General features: G+C 43.8%; 1 protein-coding gene across 1 annotated transcript in view; it reads right to left on the minus strand.

Moving 5' to 3' along the window:
• Positions 1-18,828, minus strand: part of dpf1 (double PHD fingers 1) — a gene marked incomplete at both ends in the record, with an annotated part of 49,580 nt that extends 30,752 nt beyond the window's left edge. The window contains 5 exon segments of the mRNA XM_080509629.1: positions 2,311-2,471; positions 3,163-3,192; positions 18,720-18,786; positions 18,789-18,813; positions 18,817-18,828. Of these exon segments, the coding sequence (XP_080365755.1) occupies positions 2,311-2,471; positions 3,163-3,192; positions 18,720-18,786; positions 18,789-18,813; positions 18,817-18,828 (295 nt within the window).
• Between the last annotated feature and the right edge of the window lie 219 nt (positions 18,829-19,047).

Here is a 19,047-nt window from a genome sequence, read left to right on the forward strand (position 1 = left end):
GAATAGTTGGTGCCAGCGGCGTATCATTGCCTACAGGGGAGTCTGATTCACTGCCAAAATACACTGATGTTACAGGGGGAAAAAAAGCTATGAGGAAACACCCTTTGGGGAAAGTGAAAAAAAAAAAGTTTAGGTGTGAAAGGTAGGAGGCCTGGATACAGAAGAGGCGGAAATGAGAAAAGAAAGAAAGAGACAGACGCAAGCAGAGCAGACGATTGAAGGAAGCCGTGAGACAAATGACTGGAGAGAATAATTTGTATAACACAACATCTGGCAAACACCAGACACGCACGCACACACACACACACACACACACACACACACACACACACACACACACAAGTGCGTGCATGATCCGGACAAGGACAGATTTCATTTAGTTTCCGGAGGGAGACAATAAACACAAACATTTCTTAAGATGGAGCCATCCATCTTTTATACTGCTTTATCCAACTCAGGGTGGCAGCGTACTACAGGCAATACTGGTATACAACCTGGACAGGTCGTGAGTCTTCACATGGTGATAACATGCAAATTCCACACAGAAACCCCCCCCCCCCCCCAGCCTGAACTCCAACCACAACACCACCATGCAGACCACCTTTCTTATACAGTATATGATATTGCTAAGGTACTAAAATGGCTGTAATAATGTAGAGGAAACAATAACAGGTCGATTGTGATGTTTCGACTTGTTTTTGTAATACTGCTAGTTTTAGTATTTGGTTTAATTTTACACGACTGCAGGACTTTTATGAGAAGCAAATTTGCAATAATACACTCAGATGTGATGAAATTCCTAACAAATTCCATCACAAACAGAGTGTCTGATGATTGAAAGTACATGTTGACCACACACACAGGAGGTTAATCAAGATATTTCCTCCTTGTAAGGCAGCTGGAAAGAAGTAAATAGTCTGGTTACAAGTCTGATATATACAGATAAACGGTATCATCAAAGAAATGTATTTAAACTCTTTGAAGTAAAATTATGCAGAGTGGTGACATAGCACTAAATATGTGTGTGTGTGTGTGTGTGTGTGTGTGTGTGTGTGTGTGTGTGTGTGTGTGTGTGTGTGTGTGTGTGTGTGTGTGTGTGTGTGTGTGTGTGTGTGTGTGTGTGTGTGTGTGTGTGTGTGTGTGTGTGTGCGGGGGGTGGGGGAGGGGGGTCTAAAATGTGTGTATTCAGAGTAAAGAAAGGAACAGTGGACCGAACCACTGCGAGGAATTCCATAGGAGGAGACTTAACGTAAACATTTGTCTGTGTCTCAAAACATGTATCGTTTTTTTTTTCTTTACTCTTCTCAAGTGAAGCAAAACAAATGCTTATGCCATTGCTGATATAACCAGTTAAATGACGAACCGGCTGAACCACACCATCAAGGTCAGATCAATGCACCAATCTGTGGCATGCAAATGACTTATCCAAGAGCAGCATTCACCATGTTCACTGCCTCAAAAGGCTGAATGATACTTCACAGAAGATGAAACTTAAACACATTCAAACACAATTCTCCATAATAATAAATCAATATTGAATCAAACAGACTGTCTACTGAAACAAACTTGACCTGTCCACTCTGTCCCCTGCCTTTTTGATTGGTTTGATTTCTTTGTCCAACCCCAAGCAGTATTCAATGAGCTGATGACCGTTTGTCGCAACCAATAATGTATCGACAAACGGTCCAATAATGTAATGCCTACCAATAATGTAATCATTTGGGCTTTTTTTTTTTTTTATGTAATAAAGCCCACAATGTAATAACTGGCCAATCGTGTAACAGGAAATTTGATCCTATAACATTTATACAATGATTGAACGATTTAAGTAGCATTAAAAAGATCTTTTCAAAATGTAATGTAATGACCGCAGCCAATAATTTCTTGGAAATCAAAGGTTATTCTTAAAACGTTATGCAGTTTTCTTCTTTTAAACAGGTAAAATGAATGGGGTAGTCAGTAAGTATACAAACTCTGCAACACACAATTAGGCATAATTATTATGTTGTTACACTGGTTGTTACACAGCATGTTTGTGTCCCAGAAAGGTGAGGAATCAGGATTTGCCTGAAGCTTCGATTGCTTCTGCACCAGAAGCGAATTGTTGTGACTGATACGTTACTAGTGGGACCCATTTGAGTGTGACACACCGCCAGTGCAGTGAGAGCCACTGGGAGTTAAATATGACACCTGATAAACTCAAACAAAGAACATTGTGGTTGTTCCTGAGCTGGGAAGTCGTCCATTCTGTATGGCAGAAAGAAGGGAACAGAGTCACAGAGGGGTGAAGACGAGCCCATGGACACACACCTGGTCCACGGTGGTTCTTCTCCATCCAGATGTAACAGTTGCTCTGAGCCACGCCGGTCTGCGAGTCGAGGAAGGGGAGTCGCATGGACCGCTCTGCACACAGGCGGGCATTGTAGCTGCGGCAGTGTTCGATGGCCTCCTTATAAAACTCCTCACCAAGACTGGGACGGAACAAAAGGGAGAAAGAAGGTGGGATGGGAACGTTGGTGTGGGTCAGAGATGAAGGACGAGGGAGGAGAACTGAACATCATCGCCAGTGAGGGAAAATAAACACGACCCTGTTCATGTGCTGGTAAAGGGCACTGGGTTTCTGTGTGTGTGTGTGTGTGTGTGTGTGTGTGTGTGTGTGTGTGTGTGTGTGTGTGTGTGTGTGTGTGTGTGTGTGTGTGTGTGTGTGTGTGTGTGTGTGTGTGTGTGTAAGTCAAAAGGGGGCAGTGGGTGCATAGTGTGTGGAGGCGGGCACACACACACACACACACACACACACACACACACACACACACATACACACACACACTCACACACACACACACACACACACACTCACACACACACACACACACACACACACACACACACACACACACACACACACACACACACACACACACACACAGCACTGTTAACCCGGGTCATAGCAGGAGCATATACACACAGATGTGCACACATTGTTTCCACGGTGAGAGCAACATATGCACGGTATTTTCTCACCTGTACACGTGTGAGTGTGATTAACATTCAGTGTGATGTTCCTCACTTTGCCCCTCCTCCTCCCGACTACACCCCCTTATCTCACACCCCCCCTCCCCCCACCCCCACCCACCCACCACCACCCCCCCCCACCCCACTTACCTGTTCTTGATGACTGCACCTCCAGATTGCCTGTAGGGAAATGGAGAGAGAGAGAGAGAGAGAGAGAGAGAGAGAGAGAGAGAGAGAGAGAGAGAGAGAGAGAGAGAGAGAGAGAGAGAGAGAAACCAATAGATATGTGGTGAGTCACTCCTCCAACCCACCCTTTTTACTCTATCACTTCTTTCACCCTTTTTTTTTCTTTCACAGCACATCTCCATCACTCCGAATCACATCTCTTTACATGTGTTCATTTAACGTGCATGTTTAACTTTGACATTCGGCCCATGATCCCTGGCTTCCTCTCGCTCTGGTTAAAGATTCCAATCTTTCTTTACACTTCTCTTTCTCCCTTTAGTCTTTTTGTCTCCCTCCTGTTAATCACTCCTCTCCAGTGTGTTCCTGCTGAGTGCAGACATCAAGGTCAACGCTGCTATACAGACGGTAGATGTAGGACTCACAAGAGTACATGCACACACATGCACGAATCGAGCGACACCGGCGCGGATAACGATTTTCTGGCATTGTTTTCTCTTTCTGCGCAGCCACTAAAAGGTGTGACTAATTAAGCGATCAATTAATTTAGCCAGACAGGAACGCTTGAAGTAGAAGTGGATTGGCGGACAATTTATTTGCAGCTGCGCGATGTGTTGCTACGATATGGAGTCATTGTTCGCGGCTTCTCCTCCCGTAGCATTAGCCTCCCGTAGCAAAGTCAGACTAGTAAAGGTGTTAGGAAATAATCAAGTGTTGGAGCAGAGCCGGAGATAATGTATGGTTTATATTGCCTACATCATCCATAATTCAACTTGACCTTGGACAGTTCTAGATTCAGTGCATAAGCGAGTAATGCATCCTTAAGATTCTTGCCTCAAGCAGGAATGAAGAGGTCTACGTCAACACACATAATATTATGGTCATTTTACAACTTTACAACTGAGGCCGTGCTTTTTGCAGGTGATCGACTATGAATAGGAGTATTCAAATGGGGGGTTTATATAGGGTTTATATAAGCGCTTTTTATACAAATCTGCTTGAAATTGTACTGCTTCCACATTTGGTTGCTTGTAATCACCTTGCATGATTGGATGAGGCCCCACACAAAATGATATGATATGAGAAAAGGAAAACTAGAGGAAAAGCGCAATATTGAAAAAAGTATAAAACAAAGGAAAAAGAAGAGCGATCGAAGGTATTGGACAATTGAACAAGTGCATGTAAATACATTTTTAGCAATTACTTTTGATGAAAAGCTCAGTTGTAAGCCGCATATAAATATCCTGAAGGCAAAATTAGTCCAAATAAGATCAGTATTCGATCAAAATTCACTCAACTTATTATATAAATCTGTCATTCATCCATATCTGAGTTTTGGTGTTTAAATATGAGGAAATAATTATAAAACAAACATTGATCCTATATTTGTTTGCTTCAGGATGCCATTAGACTCTTAAACCAAGCTGATAATTATGCTCCAACAAATACTCTATTTGACATATCAAAGGTGCTAAAAATACACATTATTGTCAACCTTAATACACTAACGTGTTTTTTTTGTGTCAAAATATACTTTGAAATCCAATTATTCAAATCAAAAATGGTAAAATAAATAAATAAATTAGTCGTGGACGAAATGTCCAGGGTTGCATTTTGTGGACAGTTTGTCTTCTCCTGGAGTTCAAACCAAACCAACATGGCGTCTCAGTCACAAAGTTTTTCTTTTGTTACGAAAACAGTTCAGTGAAAAGTATTTCTGGAAAACATTTGAGGCAGGAAATTAAGCTTGTGCGGTCGCTCAATCTGTTTCGGTTTTGGTTCCACTACAGCTAGAATGTTTACAAACGTTTTTGCGATGCGTTGGACTTCCACTCCGCTTCATTTGCATCGAGTTGCCTGGATTCTAGTTTATGCAAATGACCTGAGGGCAGCTATAGGGCAACACAACGCAACACAGCTCGAACCGCGCTGCACCCAGCATGCACTGTGGTGAATTTTACATAGACAGTGGATGGGATGCGAGAAATCACCACGTACCATCATTCTGCACTGCAGATGGGTTAATTGCATTAAGATTTTAATGCATTTTAATCCACATTAACATGTCAATTTTGACAGCTCTACTTCAAATTTAAACTTTAAAGGTTTTCTTTTTGTGAGCATATACTCATTATGTTCACAAAGCCAAACAATTACTACAATCTCAACATAAAGCAAATGTTAATGTAAACGTCTGGTGTGAAATACAGTGAAATGTCCCAAAAACTTCTCCCACTGTTGCATTATCTCTGTTTTTACAAACTCACCCTGACAGCACAACTTTGAGGCTACTTTGATAAGTAATGAAGGAGCTAAATTCCATTTCAGCAGGACCGATGTCTCAGCTCCAGACGCAGCATTTCTGCTACTCTTAAGAAATGTGTTTAAAAAAACTACATTTTGTGTATTAATAAAACATACAGTTTTAAAACTGAGAAGTTCAAGTAAAACTAAATAAATAATAAATGGAATGGCAAGAAGAAAGTTATTAAATACAGGTAAAGCTACAGGTAAAACAATTATAGCCTTTTAAGGGCTACCATAATAAAAACAGTTTAAATGATTCAGTTCAGAGGTTTACTCCTGTACATCCTCATTGTGATGTTCTGGTTGACTTCTCCTCTTTGTTATTACATCAGGTCATCATTCATCACGGCTGCAACTAAGAATAATATAGTTTTGTGAATTTCAAATAGTAGAATGTATTGAAATTAATTTGCAAATATAGGAAGTTAAAGGAAAAAAAGGACAGGAACTATTAGTCAAGCAAAGTACAGATCATTGAATATCTACGTCACTGCTGTAACAAAGCAGTTGTGGTGTTTTATTTCCCACGTCTGGTGGCATCACGAGTCCCTCCAGAGTAACAAAAAGCTTTAAACAACTTTTAACACATATTAGCAGCACAATCCAACATCTATCAACGCATCCGTATACGATTAGACAGCTTCATTGTTGTCCAACAAAGGGAATTCATTTGCCACCACATCAACACACAAGGAGCAATATAGGCACGGAACAATTTACACAGCTACACCACGAAAGGTGTGATTATTAACAGAATTTCCAAGTCCCATTAAAAAAACAGCAAAAATAATGACCCAATATCTTAAAAAACAATAAAAAGCTTTTACAATGTCCTCAGGAATCATTGTGATTTCAGTTGAAAGCTCAGTAAATGCATGATTGAGGAGAGAGAAAAAAACATTTAAGAGGAAAAGAAGACACAGAAATCATTGCTGTTTATCAGATGAAAATTGTAAAATGAACATTTATGTCAAGGTTTGGCATTTTATAAACACCCCCCATCTTCTAATTGCTCGGGCAGTTACTTCGCTTCTGTCTAAAACTAAATAAAGTTCACTTTCCTGGTATGTCATCACTTGAAAACATGCCACAGCTTCACACTTACTTTTGTAGTCAAAACTTGAGGCCTGACCAATATATACAATTACTGGTCTTTGTGTTAGGTGTTGATAGTTTAGCTTTACACACATGCACATTCTATATTTTTATTTACCTCAGAGTATTAAGTAACTCCTGATGAACTCAATATACACATCCAAGTTACTTCATTGACACCTGAATGTAAATTATAATGTGTTAATATGGAGTGCCAAACGTTCAAGGCAATATTCGCATTGAGATCACAAACAAGTGCTTCAAACTATTTTATAGACTGACTCACCCCAAATTGCAGCAATAAAAACCTTAAACAATTTTAATATGGCTCGTCCTACTGTGCTGCAATGAAGACGGAGATAAATACTGACAAAATAACATGCAACTGGGGTAAAACTTGCAAAGGCCTATAAAATACATGAAAACTATATATGGTTCATTTTGCGTATAGCTGGCACCTCAAGTACTGTGGATAGTTAAGACCATGAAATTGATGTTATACTTAAGATGATGGACGAGCACTGAGCTCTCGGATCTCTGTGTACATGATGAAAGAGTAACGACGGCTGAAAGCTTGTAATTCTTTGATGTCCTCGTCCCGGCATCATGTGTAAAAAAAAAAAAAAAAAAAGCCCATCAGAGACTGCACTTCCTCGGGAAGCTGAAGCAAGCTCATAGGAAGCCCCCTTGACCCGCTGCTGCGCCGTGTGCTTTTCCAGCTGCACAGCGGCCCACGGCAAGGACCTGCAGCAGGTGGTGAGGTGGGCAGAGTGCAGGATAGATTAGCCCACCTCCCAGACATTGGCCGACAACAAAAGAAGGCCAGCTGTACTTAAAAGGACCCACCCACCCTGGACATCCCCGGTTCTCCCTGCTGCCCTCTGGAAAGAGAAATAGACCTCTAGAAATGTGTTTAAAAAGAAAACTTCAGCCACATTACCACGACAGAGCAACCCCCGAACCCTTATCGTTGAGATTTTCTTCATTCTTCATCTGACACTTAAACTGCCAGCTTGAGCTTCAAAATCTATTCTTCTTAATGCCTGAACTGTAAAGACAATAGAAATATGTGGAAATATTTCAATATTGCAAGCAAACGTAGGCTCCTGTCAGTGAAATGACATTCTGATAATACTGTGCATCCCTTAACTAAAGGAGATTAGACGTTTGTGTTCAATCAAGAACAAACATGCAAATACTCGTGGATTTCACTTAATCCACGAGAAGTAATTCGGGAGAAAGTAAATCAGCTTTTACAAGCATTAAAAAAGCTTGAGAACATAACTTTAGATGCCCAGAAATTATCATATTTTAGTTCTATCCTCACCAAATCTAATCACTACTTTCTTTGCCCAGGGAAAATATCTGCCAAATTTGACTGAAATCACAATATTGTTTACCAATTAGCAGATAAAAAGAAAAAACAAAACCAACTCAAAGGCTTAAAAAAAATCTCACAGGCTGAGTTAATTATTGAAGTCTGCCTCCTCAGCACTCTGCGCCACACAATAGAGGTACAGAGATCATGAAAGCAGTATTAGTCTTAAAAAGATGCAACTTTTTCACACTCATCAAGAAAGACAAAGCCTCTTATGGCAATGTCAAGCAGAATCGGTTGTCCCGGTCAGACGCGGAGATGGATTCGGCTCTGGCAGCAGACCGAGCAGATGCCGGTGAGGCCTGGCAGCTTGTTCTTCACGGCGTCTTCAAACCCTCCCAAACGAGTCCCTGCAAGCTCACGGGCCATCGTCGGACATGTGACATTTAGAAGATGTGATCGGGGCACCATTATGTAGGGCAATTCTGTGCTCGTGTTCGTTTATGCGTCGCTGGGAATGATCCGCTCGTCTTCCACTGAGGAGAATGTGCTCCTTTACAGCTCGCCGCCTGCATTTGGCCGGCGCGCGTGCTCATCCAAGCATTTTACGGCGTCACCAGAACTTTTCCTCACCTTGTTTCACTCGACACTGTGCCAGTGATTACCCCCCCCCCCCTGGCCTGTACTCCATAACAAATGAACCAAGCAGAAATGGTGCCTGTCCAGAAAAGATATCAGGTTTCATCAACATTGGTTATACTGTTAAAAATATATATTTTTTTAAATAACACCTACATAAATGTTTAAATCAGCCAGTCGGAGCCGAGCTGAAATCGAGAAATCCTTTCCCTCAGAGACGAATATACAACACCTGCTGGTTGGACGTAAATAGTCACGAGGAAGAAGAGTTAACACTAACACACTGATAGGTTCTTAAATAGTCATACACTTTCAGAAGACACAGGCCTAGAAAACCTGACAAGATGCGCTGTAAAATATTAAAGGTACAATTTGTAAGAGTCATACTTCCGTTGTGCACCAGGTGTCAGCAGTGAGCCCATGTTGCATGTAGCAGGTTGCAAAGAGATGATTTCGCTTTTTTGTTGGTATCTTACACATTGTGTCTATTATTATTTTTACAAGATTTTATTTAATTATACATGTATTATTTTAAACTGTTTTCTACTGACAAATTAACACATTTTCAAAAGTGCTTTGTATTTATTTTAATCATTATTATGTGTTCATTTATGATTTACACCAGTGTGACAGGGGTTGGTGTTTTTATTTTGTTTTCTTTCTCATCAGATGAGCATTTGAAGGTCCCATCACCAGCTTTATAGTAGAAGACGAGCAGATTTGTCCTTTTGTTTATACATTTTCCCTTGAGTTTTATGCTTGGGACTTCTTCCATTTGACCTCGGTATTCAATTATTGTAGCTGTTAATTAATTATAATGTCTTAATTAGTTATTGGCACAATTTTTTGTGAATTAATCACACTTTTATTTATCATCATGCGTGTAAATATAGGTTGTTGTAGTTCAATCTGTCTTGCAATGTGTATTTTGCACATGTTGACATTGCATTGTGATATATTGTGCAGCCCTACAATAATGTGTAGGTAGTAAGGGTGAAACAGCTTAGCTTGTTCATCGAGTAGAATGTGCAACTTCAGCTTACATTATTAATTATTTTAGGTTTTTATGGGAATTTTAAACATATAAATATATCATAAAGTAGTTTTAAGAGTGATACCAAGACTAAGACACATAACAAACTCATCTCTGGAGACTTCAAGAGTGACCAAAGTATGAGAAAGTGCACATGCGGAAACATATTTTAAATGTAAAACAGTTCACCCTTGAGCTCCTCACTCAGTACCCCCCCCCCCAGCTCTCATTTCTAACCTGTTCCCTTCCATCCCTCCATCGCCTCAATCGCTCTCCCCCTCTGCTGCCTTCAGAGGTGCTGGAATAAGTCGGTCTCTCCCTCGATAATAAGTTGACAGCTGTAGAAAATGGCTTCTTTCAATTTTGGCGCTTCCAATCTCATTATATTGCGATAGGAGAGCTGCATGACTGTTTGGCTGTTTGGAGGCTCGCGCAGGGAGAAGAGCTGAGGCACTCGAGTCGGGTGGCTGAGAGGTAGATACCCAAAGAGGAAGGGGAGCTTTGGAGGACAGGGCTTGCAGAAAAAGAGAGATGGCGGGGAGCTGAGGCAGGAAGGAAGTGTGGTGAACAGGGAAATCAACACAAAGTTTGAGATAAACCTTGATGGATATGAGATGTACGGAGTCCTCCAACAATAGAGCAAAAGCTCATTTTTGGATGTGTCTCACAGATAAAACACTATATACATATTTTTTTTTTTATATCCCTCTGCCATTTGAAAGGCCTTGCAGATGTATTTTCACAGCATGTGAAAGCCCCTACCTCTATGTCAGACTTTCCAGCATTGTTGTTGTTATTATTAATAATTAGTATTATTGTTATTATTTATTATTATTATTATTGTTATCATTATTATTATTATTATCATTATAATTATAATTATTATTATTATTATTATTATAACCAGTTCTTAGATTTGATTGAAAGGTCACAGTGAGTGGGTGCTAACAAAGTGCGTGACCAGCAAACTTAAGCGTAATCGCTAAACCTGGATAGCACGAAATGAGCTACTGCCAGTTCAGCGGTGGACACCCGGCACTCCGCTAAGGTCCCACCAACACTCACGGTGCTTTTAAAATCCACTGGCGACACTGAGGAGCATTTGTTGTTTGAAGTTGCAGCCAGGATACCGTGAGGTCGCTGCCCACATGGACGGCCACATCAACAAAATGCAGTATCGATATTTCTCTCAGCATGCAAGGCAATTACCAGAAATGTCGAACTATTTCTTTGACACAGACATAGAGGAAAGGCCCGGCGACCAGACGGAGATTTAAGCCAGAGGATATTCCTAAACAGGGGGACTCTCACTAGATTGTGGCCGCTGTGGTCCTACTGGTCAAAGAGCAGTTTGTTGAAAAACCCAGACCACAACGAATTACAGGAGAAACCAAACTGCCTGTCATCGAAAACCACACAGCCGACGGAAGAAAGCAGAAACCTGATATGACGCAACCTCAAACGGTGGCTCTGAGCTGCGGTATGCAGGAGAAACTCATTTTACAATTCCAATCATGTGGCTTTTTAAAAACATCCATTTCTATTTCTGGTTTGTTTCTGATATATTTTACACTAATGAATGCAAACAGACTGAAAAGCGCAGGGAGAAATAGCAGCAGCTTTAGTAATGAACTGGCGTAGAGCCAACTCTCCCAACAAACTGCAGCTGACTACCAAAAATGTCCAGGCAGACATGGCAGACATGACAATCAAGCAGATCTGCACCGTGCAAGGGCACAAAAACACAGAGGACACCTGTGCACACATGCACATGCGCATGCACACACACAGACATACACAAAGTGATGCCGTTATTCAACTTGTGTCGGCTCGACACTGATTTTCATGTAGATGCAGAACATGCCAGACAATGAACCTTCAGCCACACGCACAAACACACAAACACACAAACACACACACCAACTCAAGATTAGATGAGGAAAGAGAATGAGAGTGCCTGGAGCATGTAGACTGTGTGTGTGTGTGTGTGTGTGTGTGTGTGTGTGTGTGTGTGTGTGTGTGTGTGTGTGTGTGTGTGTGTGTGTGTGTGTGTGTGTGTGTGTGTGTGTGTGTGTGTGTGTGTGTGTGTGTGTGTGTGTGTGTGTGTGTGTGTGTGTGTGTGTGTGTGTGTGTGTGTGTGTGTGCGTGCGTGTGTGTGGATCCTGAGCCCATACTGAGCTGTCTGCCTCAGTCTGCACTGAGCAAACAGCAGGGAGGGAGAGGCCTCCGTGAAAACACTGAAGAAACTGGTATCACTGGGAGCGCGCGCACACACACACATACACGCAGACAAATAAACACAGTCATGCTGCTGACAGGCTGTAGATATAGAGCTGTCCTAAAAAGCACAGCCACCCCACCAGGCCCACCCTGGGCAAACCATTGTCTGGATCTCTGGGTGATCCCTCAAGTCCCATCCAACAGAAGCAGTCCACTTCAGCACACACCGAGCCTCCATTCACACTCCATCAACACACACGCGCGCACACACATCAGGGAGCAATATCTGGTTATGGCGCAATTAACCACACCAATTAGCTGGTTCTCCAGCCAATAGGGAAACAGAGGGCTCCCCCTAGAGGTGAAGTCTGATCATTGGAAAAAGGCAACGAGAGGAATGAAGGAATCATAAAAATTAGTCCATAATTACAAGAAACGTCCAAGCCAACAAAGGATTTCATTTCAATGGTGGTTTCCAACTGGGTGAAATTGGGTAATTAAACTGGGAGGAAATGAAGTAGTTCACATGTAAATGGCTTCATGAGGGCTGAGGGCAGATTGTATTTTGCACTTTTAGATTTGTTAGCAAATGCTGCCAACAGTGTGACTGCGAGCTCGCTGTGTGTGTGTGTGTGTGTGTGTGTGTGTGTGTGTGTGTGTGTGTGTGTGTGTGTGTGTGTGTGTGTGTGTGTGTGTGTGTGTGTGTGTGTGTGTGTGTGTGTGTGTGTGTGTGTGTGTGTGTGTGTGTGTGTGTGTGTGTGTGCGTGTATCTTTGGGTTAGTTTTAAGCCTGCAAACACTTGTGCCTACATACTCTTGTCTGTACACCTGGTCCACACACCTGTCTCATCCACTATTGTCCATCTGTGGACAATACTCACACACAGACACACACACACACACACACACACACACACACACACACACACACACACACGTGTGAATGCAGAGTGGAGACATAATATCAGGCAGCCTACTACTCTTCTGTTCATCCCCTCCCCCAGCCATTCCATGGCTGAACTCAACAGATTAAACTATGCAATATCACCCTTACCAATTCACCCCTCCTCCACCCCTCCCTCCGTCCCCCAATTCAATTTCTTCTCTCTCTCTCTCGCTCTCTCTCTCTCTCTCTCTCTCGCTCGCTCTCTCTCTCTCTCTCTCTCTCTCTCTCTCTCTCTCTCTCTCTCTCTGTCTCGTTCTCTCACACTCTCGGCCAAATGATTTGTCTTTTTTTGCATTTTTTTCTTCCAATCTGTGTGCAGTGGTGCACACACACACACACACACACACACACACACACACACACACACACACACACACACACACACACACACACACACACACACACACACACACACACACACACACACACACACACACACACACAAAGACTGTTAAGAAGCATGCCTCTACATTTGTGTGTGACACATTCAGACACAGACATAGGAGCACTAATACCATCCAGCAACACCCACGTGAGCTAATGTGAGTTGTGAATTCCAGGTGCAGACGTACCTCAGTATCTCACCGTGTGTGTGACGGGGTACACGTCAGTCAAGAAAGACACAGAGGCCAGTTTGGCAGTGACAGACAGATGGACAGACGACTGTGTGTGTGTGTGTGTGTGTGTGTGTGTGTGTGTGTGTGTGTGTGTGTGTGTGTGTGTGTGTGTGTGTGTGTGTGTGTGTGTGTGTGTGTGTGTGCGTGTGTGTGTGTGCGTGCGTGTGTGTGTGCGCGTGTGCGTGTGTGCGCGCACGTGTGCGTGCGTGTGAAGGAACGGACATCTGCCACACTACCAGCTGGAAAACGTCAGTTTCCCCACATCGCTGTCACAGCACTGCCTCTGTGTGTGTGTGTGTGTGTGTGTGTGTGCGCACGCAACTGGCTGTTTGCATATTTGAACATGACGAGAGATGTGACAGAGAAAGCCTGAATGTAGAAGGCAGACAGAGGCAGAACACTGCAGCCGTCATGTCATCTCTGTCAGCAGCTTTGCGTTACCTGCTGCAAGTGATCTTAATGAAGAGTTGTGTGTCTTTTCCCGGGTGCCTCTCTCTCGTTGTCCACTGGGTGTGGTTATGGGAGAATCGGTCTGAAAATCTCTGTATCAAAGGCCTCTCTCTCTCTCTCTCTCTCTCTCTCTCTCTCTCTCTCTCTCTCTCTCTCTCTCTCTCTCTCTCTCTCTCGCAGGCTATGCTTTGTGCATACCTATTTATGCATGCTGAGTATTTGTATTGGTGTGCACATGCATTCTTGGTCTTGCCATGTGTGTGGGTGTATATAGCCCATAGCTATAGCTGCAGTGTGTATTGAGGGCAGTACATCAGGGTAAGGCAATCTGCCTCTGAACAGCTCCTTCAGGTGAGATTTATCACCACTGCACTTGGCCTCTTATTATGGCGATGGATTCCCTACCTCTGTATCTGGGTGTGCACGTGTGAGTGCATGTTTGGCTCAGTGTGTGTGTGAGTGTTTATGTGCCCTCCCCCCTCCCCCCACCTGCACCTTCACCCACCCATACCCACCCCACCAACACCAACACCCTACCACAGTCTGCATTCTTATTAAAGTGCTGCAGAGGGAAGCCGCCATTGGTTTTTTTGTTGACTCCTCCTTCTACAAGTCCTGATAGGGATCCACTGGACACGCACAGGCAGTAGGAATAATATAAATGTGGAATGACAAGAGAGGGGAAATAATCTTGAGAGGAGAGGAGAGGTAAACAGAGGAGCAACTGGGCTAACCTTCCACACTTATTCTGCTTGGCCTTCAGTTTGCAACCGGAACACAACTACAATTTCCAAATTTCTCTGGCTGGAAATCACGAAAGGTCCCAAAGCATTGGAGCTGACTGACAGTCAGTTAGGTAGCACTGGAGAAATAGGTCATAGAGCTAAAAATACTTATCTATGTCTCGCTCTTTCTCTCTCAGCCTATCTCTATTCAGTCTTCCTTAAATAAAAAAGACAAAAAGAAAAACAGATAGAAAGTCTCAATAAGGGAGATGATGAAAGGAATAACTTGGAAAAAGAAATACCCTTAAAAACATCAGACCTCAGGCTCACTCCCCTGCAAATGAAGAAGGGGGGGGGGGGGGGGGGGGTAGGGAAAAGAGTGCAACAGTGTGCGTGCCGCCCTGCCTTGTGCGTGCGCCTCCATACGAGCGGGTGATGCCACACAAATGAGCGAGTGAGGGAATGAAAGGGAAGAGATTGAGAGAGAAAGAATGATCTAGAAAAGGATGGCGAGGCTGGGGCTTCAGCCATCACGCGGGGCGGTTTGCACACAGAGCTGGGTTATTACATGGGACTCATTTAGCAGGGCTCAGTCAGGCAGGGCAGAAATATTATTATATAGGCCCTGCCACGACATGCGATTATCTTACATCTCGAACCCTTTTTAACCAGCAAAAAAGTAGTAACATTGGTGAAACGTGTGTGGCATCCGCTGCCATTTTGACAAATTCTGCCACCTGCGAGTTCTCGGTGATTGTCACAAAAGTCTGATTCCTGCTGTTGCTTTCATTAAATCACACTGTTCGCCCAAAACAAGCCTCCGCTTAAGGGTTTTACTTGAAGACTTTTGAATATATTTTCTATAATCTGTATAAATATGTCTATTGCTCCAACTATGCAGACGTAGAAGTGGGCTAAAAACATTTTCAGTAAGTAGTGTGCAAGAGTGTCCAAACCTCTTGATCTCTTGAACTATTGGATAGAGGCTATTCAACAATTTCAAGAGATCTGACAAAATGCAAAGCTGTAGCTTTTGTTGAACTCCAAAATAGAGACTCACAATGTAAAGAAAAGTGGTGGGAGGGAGGAGGGGGGGGGGGGGCTGAGGGCTCTGATGGTCTGAGGCCAAAAAGAAGGAAAATGGGGAAAAAAAAGAGAGAGAATCAAGACAGAGAGAGGAAATGGCTGCACAAAAGGGAGACGGTGGAACAAGTGATGGGTAGAGAAAGTGATGAAGAAAGGAAGGAGGCAAAGTGCAAGACAAGGCAGCAGGGGTGATGGGAGGACAGAGAGGATATAGGAGGGGGAGAGAGACGGTGTGAGAGAGAGAGAGAGAGAGAGAGAGAGAGCGAGAGAGATGGGATAGCACAGGAGAGGAAGAGAGATTAAATGAATCTCTAATCCAGCAGAGAGAGAGAGAGAGAGAGAGAGAGAGAGAGAGAGAGAGAGAGAGAAGCCTGGTTGGGAAATGGACAGTAGATTGGTTCTATAGCTTCTCTCCTCCGCTGATACGCCTTCACGCACAAATGAACCCTCCACTGTACTTCCACACACGTCAACTGGCCATCACGCCCCGAGTCCCGCTCACACTCAGCTTTACAACCTGCAATCCCCTCCTGCAGAATTCACACACTCAGAATTAACTGCCCTTTATTGCTTCCATTGAGCAAGTTTTCGGGACATTTAGGCACACAACGGGGATCGTCTCCGGCGCTCAGCCAGCCACCCTATTAGGGCTGACTTTGAACCAAATTTCACTGGTGGTTTGGCCCATTTTACAGGATAGGCCTCTTAATTTGTAAGCCTCTAATAGCAAGTTTGTTTGTAGACATGCTAATTACCCGGGCTCGTTTAAAAAAAAAAAACCAAAAAACCGACGCAGTGTGGTAACTGGAACGCAGCAAAACTCAGACTGCGTAACGATGGCATTTATGCAGTTGGTGAGATGGTAAAGGCAGCTTTGATTGCTGCAGCCTTGTGCAATAAATACATACAGCTTTATTCCTGCTCATTTGCTGGAGGGAAGCAGTGATGCAGCATCCCTGTGGCTTTGAGCCTGGTTGGGAGCTTTTGGTGCTCATGCGTTGTCTTATTTTAACCTTTTGTCTAACTTCAAACACTGGGAAATAAAAAAAAAAAACAACAACAGACTGTTCAAAACTGGGCACTTGTTCATTAGTCAGTGGTCCTGAGCTGCCTTCCAACCCTAATCCACCCCACCTCCCTCCCATCATATCTCTTGCCCTTACCACAGCCTCTGCTCCTCTCTGTCCTGGTATATACTCCATGCAAATCAGTCAATTTAATCCCCTGACATGGTGTCACAGAGGGCCTCTGGGAGCAATCTGGCCACACTTTTGCATTGCTTGAATGAGCATCCCATGGAGGATCAGGACGAGAGGAGAGGAGAGGAGAGGAGAGGAGAGGAGAGGAGAGGAGAGGAGAGGAGAGGAGAGGAGAGGAGAGGAGAGGAGAGGAGAGGAGAGGAGAGGAGAGGAGAGGAGAGGAGAGGAGAGGAGGATCTAAACTCCATGGTTCTTCGTCCATCTCCTTCATCCAGTTCACCTGGCCCTTCCTGTCCTATCATGATGCAACATTCACCACGTGGTGGCTGTTTAGAGCATGGACACACTTAAAAGAAAGATATTAACCTTGCACTCTATTTCATGGTTATTAAAGGAATGTGTTGTGTGCTCTAATGCAAAAATGACTTCCCAAATACCGCCACAGTCAGTCGGGGCAGTTGCCAAATTACAATCCAGTTTCCTCTCCCCTGTGAAGTGCACTTCAGACGCAGCCACATACATGACAGTCGTTCATGGCAATGCACGAAATGTCGCCTGGTGTCTGCACCTCAGAGAGGCTGACACGCACGCAGTCTTACTCCAGATGTGTGCACAGGTTAAATAAAACGATGTGCAGGGTTTGGTTTATTGGATTGTTGGGTTTTTTTTTTTTTCTTTTTTGCACACCGATCGTGTGACTTTTCTTTGTTTCAAACTGCCTCGGCTTGGTGTGTGTGTGTGTGTGTGTGTGTGTGTGTGTGTGTGTGTGTGTGTGTGTGTGTGTGTGTGTGTGTGTGTGTGTGTGTGTGTGTGTGTGTGTGTGTGTGTGTGTGTGTGTGTGTGTGCGTGCGTGTGTGCGTGTGTGTGTGTGCGTGCTTTCTGGCTTGATCACTGTAAGTACCCGCTGACAGACGCACATCAGGCACCTTTTTGGCCGGGAGCCCAGGCGGGCAGCAGGCGTCTGCATTCCGCTGAAATCAACCTCAGAGAAAGAAAAAGGAAGAAAAAAAAAAAAAAAAAAAAAAAACCTACAAGAACGACCACCTCCTTAAAATAAAATCCAGCACAAAGGGGAAATCATCACAGAAGAAACTTCACGGGAAGCCCACCGCTGTAAATTCACCTCATGTAGGGATAAATATCAACTGTGGAGCCGCTACGTTGGATGTAAAACGCATTTTTTTGTTGTTGTTGTTGTTGTTTAATTTGATTGTTACAGTCGCTATTTTACGCGCAACGCAGGAGGCTGTTTCGCACAGCCTCTGTGTCTCCGAGGGGTCCGGTAATAAAAGGTGCCGCTGCAGCCCTGAATCCCGGACAGAGCGCTTTCCTCCTGCCTACCTGTTTACCCCCCACTCTCTGTCCATCCCTCCCCTCACTCGGGTCCTGTAAAGCCATCTAAAGCCGCCTTCCTCCCGGGCGAGCCTGCCTCTCCAAGCCTGGCTTTGACCGTGATCTTGGCTGGCTGCACTGGCAAGGGACATACCGGGTCACCCAAATCTACCTCCAGCATTCCTCCATATCCCCGCACACACGCTGCTGATGGCTCACAGGGAAGGGAAAAAAAACCAAAAATAAAAAAACATCCTATGAGCAGCATCGGAGCGCACAATAATCCCTCCAACATAAGAAAAGAGAGGAAAACACAACCGCTTTGAATGTAGAACTTTTCTTTTGGGGTAGAATCGCATCCCTCTGGCATTAACCCAGCCACTGCTGTTATGCATTGCATGTAGAGACGTGATCATGCTGAGAAATATCAGGGAATTTTGATTTTGTTTTTTGTTTTTTTTTTAAGGGTGCGTAAAAAAAAAAAAAAAAAAATTGAACTGACAGCATGCACAAACACAAAGAGAGACGCAGAGGCACGAGGAAATGTGCAGTACTTACGATTTGAGGGGGTTCTGTACCGCTGTGGCCATTTTGATATAGTATGATAGAATGCAACACTGCAGAGCCCGGTATTGTACATGTAATGTAGCAGCTATTTCAATTTCATTCATTCTCTGGGGCTGCGGCTGCAGCGAGCGGCCAATGGGAAGCGGGAGCGCTCCGTGACAGCTTTGGGGAAGTGTAGTTTTTTACGCATGTCAACATGAAACATGCCGCGGAGGGGGGCACTACAAGTACCAGCGGGGATAGCGGTTTTTGAGTGGACCACGGTCCCGCCTCGGACTTGTAAGGGCAAAACCTCCCCACCACCGCCACCATCCGAAAT

This window comes from Blennius ocellaris (assembly GCF_963422515.1).
Source record: "Blennius ocellaris genome assembly, chromosome: 2".
Classification (NCBI taxonomy): domain Eukaryota; kingdom Metazoa; phylum Chordata; class Actinopteri; order Blenniiformes; family Blenniidae; genus Blennius; species Blennius ocellaris.